This window comes from Sebastes fasciatus, chromosome 18, assembly GCF_043250625.1.
Source record: "Sebastes fasciatus isolate fSebFas1 chromosome 18, fSebFas1.pri, whole genome shotgun sequence".
In the NCBI taxonomy this organism is placed as follows: Eukaryota; Metazoa; Chordata; class Actinopteri; order Perciformes; family Sebastidae; genus Sebastes; species Sebastes fasciatus.
In genome coordinates, this window is record NC_133812.1 from 22,436,109 (window position 1) to 22,448,471 (window position 12,363).

The 12,363-nt window shown below is 39.8% G+C and overlaps 1 protein-coding gene across 3 annotated transcripts in view; it reads left to right on the plus strand.

Annotated features, from left to right (window-relative positions):
- The first annotated feature begins 2,689 nt into the window (after positions 1–2,689).
- The window catches only part of syne2a (spectrin repeat containing, nuclear envelope 2a), a 90,080-nt gene continuing 80,406 nt past the window's right edge, over positions 2,690–12,363 (plus strand). For all 3 annotated transcript variants that reach the window (XM_074614846.1, XM_074614847.1, XM_074614848.1), the window contains exons 1-12: positions 2,690–2,868; positions 3,219–3,323; positions 6,566–6,627; positions 8,714–8,809; positions 8,960–9,034; positions 9,125–9,217; positions 9,325–9,521; positions 9,920–10,119; positions 10,636–10,736; positions 11,632–11,745; positions 11,829–11,966; positions 12,140–12,304. In XM_074614846.1, the coding sequence (XP_074470947.1) occupies positions 3,248–3,323; positions 6,566–6,627; positions 8,714–8,809; positions 8,960–9,034; positions 9,125–9,217; positions 9,325–9,521; positions 9,920–10,119; positions 10,636–10,736; positions 11,632–11,745; positions 11,829–11,966; positions 12,140–12,304 (1,317 nt within the window). In that variant the 5' untranslated portion in view covers positions 2,690–2,868; positions 3,219–3,247. The remainder of the gene's footprint in view (positions 2,869–3,218; positions 3,324–6,565; positions 6,628–8,713; positions 8,810–8,959; positions 9,035–9,124; positions 9,218–9,324; positions 9,522–9,919; positions 10,120–10,635; positions 10,737–11,631; positions 11,746–11,828; positions 11,967–12,139; positions 12,305–12,363) is intronic.

Genomic DNA, 12,363 nt, shown 5'->3' on the forward strand with positions numbered 1-12,363 from the left:
AATAAAAAATATATTTAATACAGTCAATAGATTGTGTAGATGTAATGTGATAAACTTACTTAAATGCAAGAATTATATGTATCAGAATCGGAATCAGAATTGTGTTTATTGCCAGGTGTAAGAGGTATACACTAGGAATTTGCTTTGGTTTTGTTGGTGTAAATAAACAGTATAATAACAAATAATAGATAAAAACGTTAGAATAAAATAAGAATACAAAAAAATTGAATTTCTACCAATATACAAAATAAGCTATAAACAAAAATAAACATGATATAAACAGATACTGCAAATATTGCATCAAGTGTTTGTAAACTTAAATGCTTAAATAGTTTGTCACATTGGCCTAAATATCTCCAACATTATAGAGAGACAAATGAGCTGCAAACTAGCTGTTATCACACTTTAGCTTTGCATCAAATAAAAAAATGATCATCACATTTAATTCATGATGTCTAATTATCTTTTCATATGTTTCGATACATTTTCTTTTTTCTTCTGTACTGTTTTTTGTATGTATTTCATTGTTTTTATTGGATTGTTTTCCACTGTTTGGTTTGGTTTTTCTGCACATTTTGATAGAAGAATCAGAATTGCGTTTATTGTTAGGTACAAGAGGTATACACTAGTAATTTTTTGCTTTGGTTTTGTTGGTGCAAGTAAACAGTATAATAACGTTAGATAGATAAAAAACGTTAGAATAAAATAAAAATTAAAAAAAATTGAAATTCTAACCAATATACAATATAAGATATAAACAAAATAAACATGATATAAACAGATATCAAATTCAATTCAATTCAATTAATCTTTATTGACAGACTCGAAGTCCATTAAAAACCATACAGCACAAACAACAATACATACATTAAAATAAAACTGCCACTTTTTATAAAAGACAGTTATACCAGTGTTTCCACAGGGGTGACTGGTATCGTATAACACTAAAACAAGGATTTGACAGTAGCATGATAATGACGTTCTGAGAGATATAAACAGATAAACAGATAGTGAAAATATTGCCGGTGTGCAAACAATCAGGTACCAGAGAGCGAGAGAGAGAGAGAGGGATACAGTAGGGGGGTGGTATAGAGAGTGTATGAGAGAGGGGGAGAGCGTATTTGAAGCCTGTCTATAGCTGTCTCCTGGCTCCACCTTGAGGACATACTGTATGACTATAAATACTACAACAGAGTCATCTTCTCTTCTTTTGACTCATTTTGGATTTATATGGAATCTGAAATGTGGGGATTATGTGCTGCACAACACAGATACAGAATTAATTAATAAAAATATATTTAATACAGTCAGTAAAATAGGTAGTGTAGATGTAATGTTAATTATGGTTAAAATGTAGTTTATAAGTCTGAGAATGAATTCCTTAATTGTCATTGAACAGAGTACAACGAAATTAGATAGCAATCTTGACAGTGCATACACGTCTATTAAACAGTAGTGCAAATAAAGAAGTGTAAAAAAAATATATATTTATATGTATATACATTATTTGCTTGACCTATAAAAGTAGGATATTGCACGTTGCTGAGTTGTGTTGGCTCTATATACACATGTAGAACATAAATACAGCTCTAAATACAGGAATAAAAATGTACAAAGGAATAACTAAGGTGCAGTTGGAATGTAAACATCTGTAGTTCTATATGTACATACAAAGGGTGCAGTTGGAATGTTAAAACATAATGTAAAACTGTATAGACATATATAAAGTAGTTGTAAATGTAAGTATCATGGTGCTGGTATTATTGTAGACAGTCAGTGTCAGTGTTCAGTATTTTTTTATATGACTAAATTTAGCATTTGTGAACAAATATATGAACAAAAGCACACAGAAAAAAGCACAGAAACGGAGTGTCGAGCTGCTGTGTCTTTGTGCGCTGCCAGCTTGACGTCACATAATGACTGTCACATACTCATGCAATTCAACCTGATACCAGTTTCCTTTAATTGGTGCTTTTATAATCTCTGTTCTTTCCAGTGGAACAATTAAGTCTTATATCTTGTTCTGCTTTTTTGGTGCCTGTGCCGTTGCCATAACGGAGGTGGGAATGTGAGGTGAGGGTGCAGCTGCTGCGTGGCACACGGACTGTCCACCAGCTCTGTCTGCTCACCATAATGAAACAACAAATAAAACACTGGCACTGCTCTCAAGGGTAAAGATGCCATTGTGTAACATGCTCCACTGTCGGTGCGCCCTGTTTCTCTTCAGGGTGAATGGAAAATCCTTAAAACATCCCTATAACTCAAAATGAAACTGACGGAGAAAGAGAAAGCAGAATTGAATTTGTATTAAGTATATTGCGGAGTCATGAGTTGACATGACCCCTAAAAGGGATCCTGACAGTTTCACATTGATGCATCAAACCAAAGGTCTTTCTCAGTGTCAAATGTTACATTACTGCACCAGCTCACAGAAAAAGAACATATAAGTAGAGACACTTGTTGTGTTTTTGTCTCCTGAAACATGAGTAACGAGGGTCAGCGTTTTGCAAACAAAGCTGAAAACCAAACTAATCGACTCTGGGATTTGTTATTACTTTTTTAGCCAGAGGGAACAAAGTTTGTATGAGAACCTGCAGGAGTGATTTTGGCCTACAGTACAGTCAGCGTGGGCGGGACTTTCCACCCTTGTTTGTCCTCATGCTCCAATAGGCAAGAGGCACCTTGTTTCATTTGTGAGCACCTAAAGCCAAGTCCTATTTGAAGGAACTCAACACAGTGAATGATCGCAGAGTTGTGCCAATATGAGAGGACACAGCTGAGGACATTTATTGTACTTTACTTCTACTGGGCTCTTCATTGTAATGCACTATGCACTAGCTGTCTTCAGTGACTACAGCTCTGCTACAGGTATGTTGGAGATTTGTGACTACGCCGTCTATTTTTGTATATCTGTGTTATGACAGTGTGGTACTGGCTCTTTCCATACTGCAGGTATTCCTCCTCTTTGAGCTCTTTGTTTGAGTGTTTGCATGTGTGTGTGTGTGTGTGTGTGTGTGTGTGTGTGTGTTGTAATGTCAGGGTGTGTATGGGTGCATTCTTAACATGACTAACCAGGCGTTGGAGGCGGCTAACTTGAATGTTTTGGGAGAGACTTTGACACTGCAGTATTTACCCTCAGCATTTAGTTTCGTTTTCGGCATTGTAGATTTCTCTTGAGTGGACGATATACTAATCTGTGTCTCCTGGATCTTCCCGAGGTTGACTTCGTGCTGCAGTCAGAGGCTACATGGCATCAGGCGGAGCAGAGGAAGACGATGGAGGCATTCCATTGGACATTGACAACGTGCACATGCTCCTCCAAGGTCGGTCTATTCCTGTACTTTTGTAGATGTTGTGACATGTGATGTGCTTTAATGAGGAATCACAGTGGTGGCCAAACCTTGAAATGTGAGGAGATACTATTTCAATGTGTCTTCTTGCATCCCTCTGATGTGACATATAATACGCACTATGAATTCATAACCTAAAGAAAGTGACTAAAAAGTAAAAGTGGTAAAAAAAAGATAACTGTTTGTCTTTTTTAAAAGCAGGTTAACTGTCAACTAGTTCAGTTGTATGTATTGTTGTCTTGTTAGTGTTTGGTGAGAGAGGAGGTGGTAGAGGTTTGCCAGTGTGTCCAGCACTCCTGTAGACATTGTAGAAACACTTCCACTGACAATTTGTATTTTCCTATTTGTTTGCTATTTCATATGTGTTGAGATTCAACGCGTTCTCATCCCAACTCGTCATATACTGACCCCCTCGGCGTCACTTTTTCTGTCATAGTAAACCCGTGCTTAACGTTGTGAATTAAACAAAAACACTTGCTTAAGTTCAGGCAATAAATCTATTTTAGGCCGTGACAAAGCCAAGATGTTAGTTTGGTCCACAACAATAGGCTTGCATGTGACTCCATCATTAATTAGATGAAACATTTCATTTCCTGGTCAAACTGGTCTTTAACCACATCGCATCAAGTGATGACCAAACTAACTATTCCTGTTACTCAGGAGGCAGAACTACTTCACAGTTAATGTGTAATGATGGCTGTAGTCATTAAAATGACCTCGAAAGTCACCATATTCATTGATCGGACAAATATTTAGTTACCAAACATGCTGGTTCTCCCAATTGTGTTATCTCACCTTTGAAAGCAATGTCAATTTTGATCATTTTACCTGTTGAATTAAGCATTGCATCTTTGTAAGCGGTGCATGTATTAACATGGAATAAATCTTGTTTTACATGAGCTAAAAATATTCATTTTGATGGCAAGATGTGCAGATTTTTTGTCATTATGTAATGCTGTAAAAAGTTGTGCTTTTAAAACATCAGGGATTATTAGTGCCTGAGTATGAGGGAAAAAGTAATTCACATGGTAAATTACCTAAAACTGATGTTACAAAGTTGATATCTCTCTATATACATACTCTCACAACATTAAATTGTGTTTGCATTATGTTAAAGATCGATTACGTGTAAAGATCTATGATTGCAATTTGACTTGACAAAACATATTTGACTGATGCCATCTTACAATAGCTTGAAGCAGGAAGTTATTATTATTATGAATGTGTTGAAGCCAGATAGTGTTGTTAGTACTGGGCATGTCAGGTGAACTGGGTGGAGTCCACGGATTAAAACGCTCAGGAGTATCCTGCCGTGGCACGCTCTTAAACAAACGACAGACTCACCGAGTGTGTTGCCAAATCTGATATCTACAAGTGTGAGTTCATAAATCTGAAAGTGACTGTGTGGTTTTCTGATTGCCTCTCAGACAAAACATCAAGTTCCTTTAGCTACTGCAGACTGATCATAAAATAGTCTCAACAGCTTGTTCGGTCTGCAGGAGAACAGACTCAGAACAATTTAATTAGAGTAGTAAATGAGTCGGTAATTGACACCAAAATGATCCTTGTTGATAATGATTGGCTTCACTTACTGTTGCACCCAGCCGTTCCATAATACTGTAACAAGGAAAGCCTTTATAATGTTATATATAGTAACATATAGGTTCATGTTTTGGCAACAGAAGCTTAGGATCTAGATTAGTACCTCTCCAGAACCATGTATGTCCAAAATCCCCTCACTGTGTGTGTGCACATGTCTGTCTGGGAGTCCATCATCGCTGTGAGTGTGACTGTGTATATTTTGCTCAGTATCTATGTCTGTCACCGTCTTGGAAGCCAACCCGTGTTGTGGCCGGGTTCCCAGCCGGTAGCCTTACTTTAGCTTCAAGAGGAAGCCTGCCACTCTGGGTGATCTAATGTTAGAGAAGGCAGCTATATGTTGGTTGAAGTAGAAGCTTCACTCAATATGTACATGGATTTATTGACTATTAGTCATAATCATGGAGGGTCGAAAAGTCTTTCAGCCCTCTGTTGTCGGTGAGTAGCTTATGTTACCTGCAGCTCAGATCAGTGTTCCCACTGAATATCTGGATTGTTATGGACTTTACAGCAGCACATGGTCAGAGAAAGTCAGATTGCTTTTGAGGAATATACTGTAATGTAATTGACAAGTGTTTGTGCATTTTGTATTAGTTGCTGTTTTCAGTCCAGCTGGAGAATTAAAAAAAACAACCATTTCAGATTTAATGCTTTGATTATGAATGAGTGGAACTTTTGTATAAATCATTCTGATGGTCTGTATTTTTGATTTCCCTTTTTGAGAAAAAAATGTCATAAAAGCATCCCTCTAAGTGTTATTATATAGCATTATGTTAGTGATGTGTTTTATTTGAACTTATTCACTGTTGGCAAAACCTGATTGCATGCATGTGACTTTGCCCAGTGTAAACCAAAATGAGAAGTGACGCTGCCACACTTTCTCATCCCAACTCGTCACATACACCTCCCCTTGTTGCCACTTTATTTTCGGCCAAGTTACCCTTGGCATCACTTTAGGATTAGGCAACAAAACCACTATAGTTAGGTTTAGAAAAAAACGACATGGTAGGGCTTAAAACTACTAAGTTTGTTCAGTGAAAATGAAACTGGACGTTGTGAACAAGGCACACAAACGAACAGCTGATTGTAACGTGGAAGTGAAACTTTTACACAGGACACCAACGGCGGTCTCCTGGATGAAAGCCTCGTGTTTGCTGGACCCATCCACCTCCCCTCCCGCCCGCCAAGTGTGTCTCTTTGCTCTTTAAACTACGTCTCCACCCTCCTGGTGCACTTTCTTGGAGCGTATACCGTTGCAGCGGATTGGTTTACATTATAGTTAATGGAATGCCCGGTGTGGTATCGAACGTTTACGGCTGTGACAAAGCCTCAGTATTTGATGCCCTGGGAATGAGAACGGGCTGGACACATAGACGGTCATATTAATTAATCACCTAATTAATTACTGTGTGCACCTTTTTGCTACTGCCAGCAAACACAAGCATCCAAAATCCATTAAAAAAATCATTTACAGCATATTACAGCAATCAAATATCATCTGAGAAAGAAGATTTTAGCATCCAGTCCACACCTAATTTAAATCCATCTTGTTCTGAATGTTTATATTGTAATATATATATATATATTATAATTTTTGTTGTCTGTTTCCTCGACAGTGGAGCATGAGCAGATTCAGAAAAGGACGTTCACCAACTGGATAAATGCTCAACTCTCTAAGGTATGTTGAGATATCATATTTACGTGTGATGCTTATAAGATAAATGAATACAAACTTTTGTTGCATTTGTTGAAGAAAACAAGAAACGTCTCACAACTGAAGCTGGAGTAGTGATGCAGAAAGGGACTGAGGAGAAAATGTTACACAAGCCTGCAGGTGTATAAGCTATGCATGTATTGCATGGCTTTACTCTTCTTCCTGTTTTGAATACTCTACCTGTTGGCCTTTTTATTTTCACGTACGGTTCAGTAAAAGTTTGACTGATCACAAGTGCGGATGTATTATGCTCAGAGTTTAACGGCTTTTCAATATGCAATATTTGGACAAGAATTAAGATATGAAAATACATTTTGGAGAACTCTACTTAGAGCGTGTTGAAAAATGACATGATGTCATACTGTGGTAGGGCTGTAAATGATATGGACCAGGCTGTAGACATGCTGACTCATTGTTCACACAGTGAGGTGCAGTGAAGCAGCTCACCACGGATCATGTTGGAAAGAGACACTCAGCTGGAGTATAAATAGTGGTTCAGTGAAGCAGCACAGCACGTAATTTGAATCCAGACACCTCTTCATAACCTCATGTCCATATGACTGCGCTCTAAAATCACTGGTTCATAAGCTGCCATCTGTCACACCTATCGGAGTTACACCACTGACAACCCCCAACAGGAGACACTTCCTTCATGTCTAGAGGACAACGGTCACTGTTGGGACTTGACCTAAAGCTTTGACCCAGAAACTTCTGAATGAATCCAGTTTCATGGCAGCAAGTTTTAGATGAAAGATCACGTCACTACAAAATCAATTTCCCACAAAGTAGATCGCACTTCCCACAAACCACTTTGCTTCCTGTTGCACTTAAGATTTTCTCGTGTGGTTTGTAAAAAGAAACATTTCAGAAATCATTTTACGAGGAAACCCTGAACAACTTCCTGTTATGTATAAAATGATGCAGCCAATTTCCCACCAAATATGACCCAGGGTTATTTATATGCAGCGGTCTAATTTGTTATCGATTTGATATTTTTACAAGGCCTCAAATGAATGTGGTGCGATGAAAAATTGATGTTGATGCTGTAAATGAACGCAGCACATTTGGCAACATGTTTGGACTTCCTGTTCTGCTAAGTGGTGGGTGCGTGGCTAAAATTCTGTAGCTCAACTTAGATGCATTTGTAGGCTACATTTATAAGAGTAGGCTGCACACAGGTGAAACATATTCTAGTTTCTGCAGTTCTATTTGCATAGGAAGCACATGTGGGTATAGCATGCTTACAAAAGTAATTTCAGAGCATTTCAGTATGCATACAGTCATCATTCACATTGTTCATGAACAATCATAGCTTTCATCCATATAACCTGCTGGTTCTGGGTTCAAACTGCCAAACAGGAAGTAAAAGCATCCAATGGGTTTCATAGAACTCAGACTGTACCATGTTAAGGAGAGTACAGAGGGGTTGGTTTCATTGTTTCGGGGAATAATCTTTTTAAAGTTCCTTAAACAACCTATATTGTTGATATGCATATGTTAGGAAAATTTGAATAATGATTAGGAACCGTTTTTATTGTTTTTACTTAGAAATATTATTCAGGTGTCTTAATTGATTATTAACTAACTTTGGTTTTTCTGTAGGAGGGGCTTCCTGTTTAAAAGCAGAAACTCCTCTGTGTAGTTCATGGTTGTAGTTGGAAGTTGGTGCAGCAGTTTGCCGGTAGCTGCCCAGTAGACATGGGCCCAGTCTAACTGTTCTTAAGTAGACAGATGTTTATGCAACAGATAAAACCTACACTTAGTGAAGTTTCCTCCGGCCTCCATGACTTCTCCCTCCTCCCCTTGGCCACTACTTCACAGCCTTCACTTGCTTGAGATTCACAAGAGAAGAGATGCAACACATTTTATTTTTTTACGCATTCAACTTTAGGCTATGCACGTATGTGGATTATCTCAGTATCAGTACCATGATACTAACTAGTAGATGGAACAGGTGAAATGAATGATGGATCATAGTTTTCACCATGAACTCACCCACTCCTTTGTTTTCAATGTATTTATTAAGTCTTAATTGTGTGCATTGTTACAGAGATGCCCTCCCTCGTTTGTGTCGGACCTCTTCTCTGACCTCAGAGATGGGTCACATCTGCTTGACCTGCTGGAGGTGATGAGTGGCCAACCTATGGTGAGTTACTGCAATGTGCTTCTGTTATCAGTGAGTTGAATAGATTACAAATTCCTCCCAGAGTTCTATAATTAATTAAAGTATTGGGGAGGTAAAAACGTGGTAAAATGAACATAATAATAAAGCTGATGTTGTGATTTGTCTCCACAGAAAAGACAAAGGGGTCGAGGGGTTTTCCAGCAGAGAGCCGACATTGAGACAGCGCTGCACTTTCTCAAAAAATCTGTAAGTTTCCATTTAAAAAAAACAAAAACAACATGGCATCAGAATCTGCAGGGTGTTTTTATTAACATTTGTTCTGGTTGGTTGGTGTAGATCAAACTGGTGAACATAAACATACCAGATATCATAGATGGACGGCCCTCCATCATCCTCGGACTCGTATGGACCATCATCCTCCACTGTCATGTGAGTACCAGCACCAGCGGTAAACTAATATCACCACATATTAACCTGCTGTTGTGTAAAAGGAAGTAGAAGGAGATCAATATATTGTTTCACTATCTCTGTTTTAGATTGAGGAGCTGGCCAGCACTCTCTCCTACAGCTCTTGTCATTCCTCCATGGACTCTCTGACCAGCTTGGACTCCTGGTCCGGCAGTTCGGTCCCAGCTAGTCCAGTCCCTGCAGGCCGGGCGTCGCCTCTCCACAAACGCTTCCGAATATCCGCCAAGAAGGCCCTGCTCATGTGGGTCAGGGACCAATGCAAAAAGTAAGTTTTAATCCACTGTATATGTAAATGCTAAAAACAAAGTCATGACGAGAGGTTGGGTTTGTTTAACACTGGATACCTGAAAAGTGTTCTGAGTATCATGGTGGAATGACAGCTAGTCCTGCACCTTTCTTTGGAGGGTTCTCATGTTGTCCCTGTGTTTGCATGACTTAACCTTTATTATCCCACAGTTCAAAGTCATGCAAAACAGATGGATAAGCTACTATAAATTGCTTGATGGCAATGTTACAGTCAAAGCAATGAGTGAACTTTCTATGTTGCTACAAGACAGATTGGCTCAGACCATTCTGGTCTTCATTAAACCACTAATCCTGAGCAACACTTCCTTCTTCTTTCTTTTGCTTTTTTGTTCTCCCTCTGTCTTTCTCTCGCTCTAGGGTTGGTTGCTCCTTCAGTGTGAAGAACTTTAAGTCGAGCTGGAGAAGTGGAGAGGCCTTCTTGGCCATCCTGTGTTCTCTCAGACCACAGCTGGCTGATCTCTCACTGGTCCAGTCCAGAAGCAACCAGGAGAACCTGGAGGAGGCGTTTCACCTGGCCGAGAGGGAGCTCCACATCCCCCGCCTGCTGGAGCCCGAGGGTGAGGCTTACTACGTAGTAGTGTTGAGTAGTTCTAAACAGTAGCATAACAAATTACTAATACCAATCAGAAAATGTAATCCTTTGGCTATGGTAGTTATGACAGGATATTTTAAATGAATATTACTTTGTTCACCCATTTTACCACAGACATAACTGTGTTACCTTGGTTGTTGTACATAGGAGCAGGTGAAACGTGTGGCTGCAATGGAATAGTTAGAAAATAAATGTATTGATTAATTACTGCTCCTAGGAAGCACAGAGAAAAAGAAGTGTATTATTATATTATATATTATTATTATATACTTGAGCAACAAACATAAAACTGGTGTTTAATGTCATTTAACCCATTTGTGCCCAAAAGACTATATTTAGTATGATGAGGAAAAATGACACTTGTTTGTTCTGATTGGTCAAAAGTCTTGAAATTTGGTCAGTCAATCATTTAAAATGAAAGTTGAGTTGCTGCCACACTGATCAACAATAACGCCTTTCTGTGTATTTACCTTCACCTCAGATGTGGATGTTAGAGACCCCGATGAGAAGTCCATTATGACTTACGTGGCCCAGTTTCTACAGTACTCCAATGACATGCCGGCACCTGATGACCATCTGCAGGTAGGCAGTGTCACTTTGACTTTCACACCTTCTGAAGACTTTACTGCAGAACTGACAGCACTGTTTTCAGTCAAGTCTACATCTTCCCTCTTAAACTTAAGTAACTGCAGGGTAAAACCTGTTTCATGCATCTTGTGGTTAGCACGGTCAGCACGGTATGTCTGGTCGTTCATATTGATTGCAGTCAGAGCAGCTCCAAGAATGGACCTCATCTCTACTGTAGTCTTGATTTGTTGTTGTAGACTAGTCTACTTTTTGAAAACTGATTGACAGCTGAGCCAACGCGGTCTGTGCGACCCCGTCTGCGTAGTTACAAAATCTTGGAGGTGCACGGCTCAGCGCTTTGACCCTCTCGTCACCCAGGCTGCAATTGCGCAATATCGCTGTCTGCACTGGCCGCAAGAAGCATGAAACAGGTTTAATAGTGTGACTGTTTCATGCTGCTTTCCTCTCCTCTTTCGAGCTTGAACCCACACTCTCCTCATTTTCCTGTTCTCTTCTGGTGGCGGTGGTGTAGCTGTTTCCTCTGGTCCAGCCTTTTTCTCTCTCACCTGTCAACATGCCTGCTTACCTCACTCCAGCAATCGCTGTCTCACCGTTACGCCAGGTAGCTATACACCAAGCAGAGAAGTCCTCCGTCAGTTAATATTTGTCTTTCTCACATGGCTATTCCTGCAGAGGACAAATGGTTGGTAAAAAATGGTTTTCCGCTGCTGTTTCCAGAGGTCAAAAGTCATTGCTTTCATAGAGCTGATAGTTGAGGTTAACGGTTAGGTCTGTATGAGTATGGCACACGCTTCTTATATTTGTCCACTGATCATGCAGGTCTGAAATTGTTTTTTATCACGCTTATACAGAAGTGTAGTTACTGACAGTTTACATTTTGAAAATATAGGTCTCTCCAAGTGAGCGAGCGCTAGAGGTGACATGCTGGCTGCAGCAAGCCTACCAGGAACTGTCAGAGACACGGACGGCTGCAGAGAAATCCAGCTTTGCAGAAAAATATCATGTAAGCACAAGAAATCATTCATTGTTGTGTGTCATTATTTTGCTCTGTTGTATATTGATCAGAAGCTGTGTTTGGTTCGTCAGGTGTTTCAGAACCTCGCTGGCTCCTTCGCTGAGCAGAGGAGACCAGTGATGACCATCCTGGCTGCCATAAGACGCCGCCCTGAGCTGAGCCAAGAGCAGTGTGCTCTCAGGATAGCGTGGGATCGTCTGGAGCAGGAGGTGAGGAAATCCATGCTCCCTAATGCATCCTGTGTGTGTTTCTTAGGGCATTAAGTGTCTGCAGATTCACTTCCTTTCTTTCTGTCTCTCTCCAGATGAATGAGACACGCTTACAGAGAACTCATTAGACTACATTACAATGACCGAGTTGTGTATTATGTGTCAATCCCCAGCTGCAGAGATGTAAAGCAGACCTGGACTCGAGCCTTCCTCCTCCTCTGGACTCAGTCGTCGTGTGGCTGCAGCGAGCGGAGGCAGCGCTTACAGAAGATGCAGGAAGAGTGAAAGATCACGCAGATGCTGCTAAAGAAGCGAGAGCTCAACAAGACACGCTAAAGGTTGTTTTTATTTTGATGCTGCAGGACAAATTTGATCTTTCCCGTTCTCAAAAATGTTC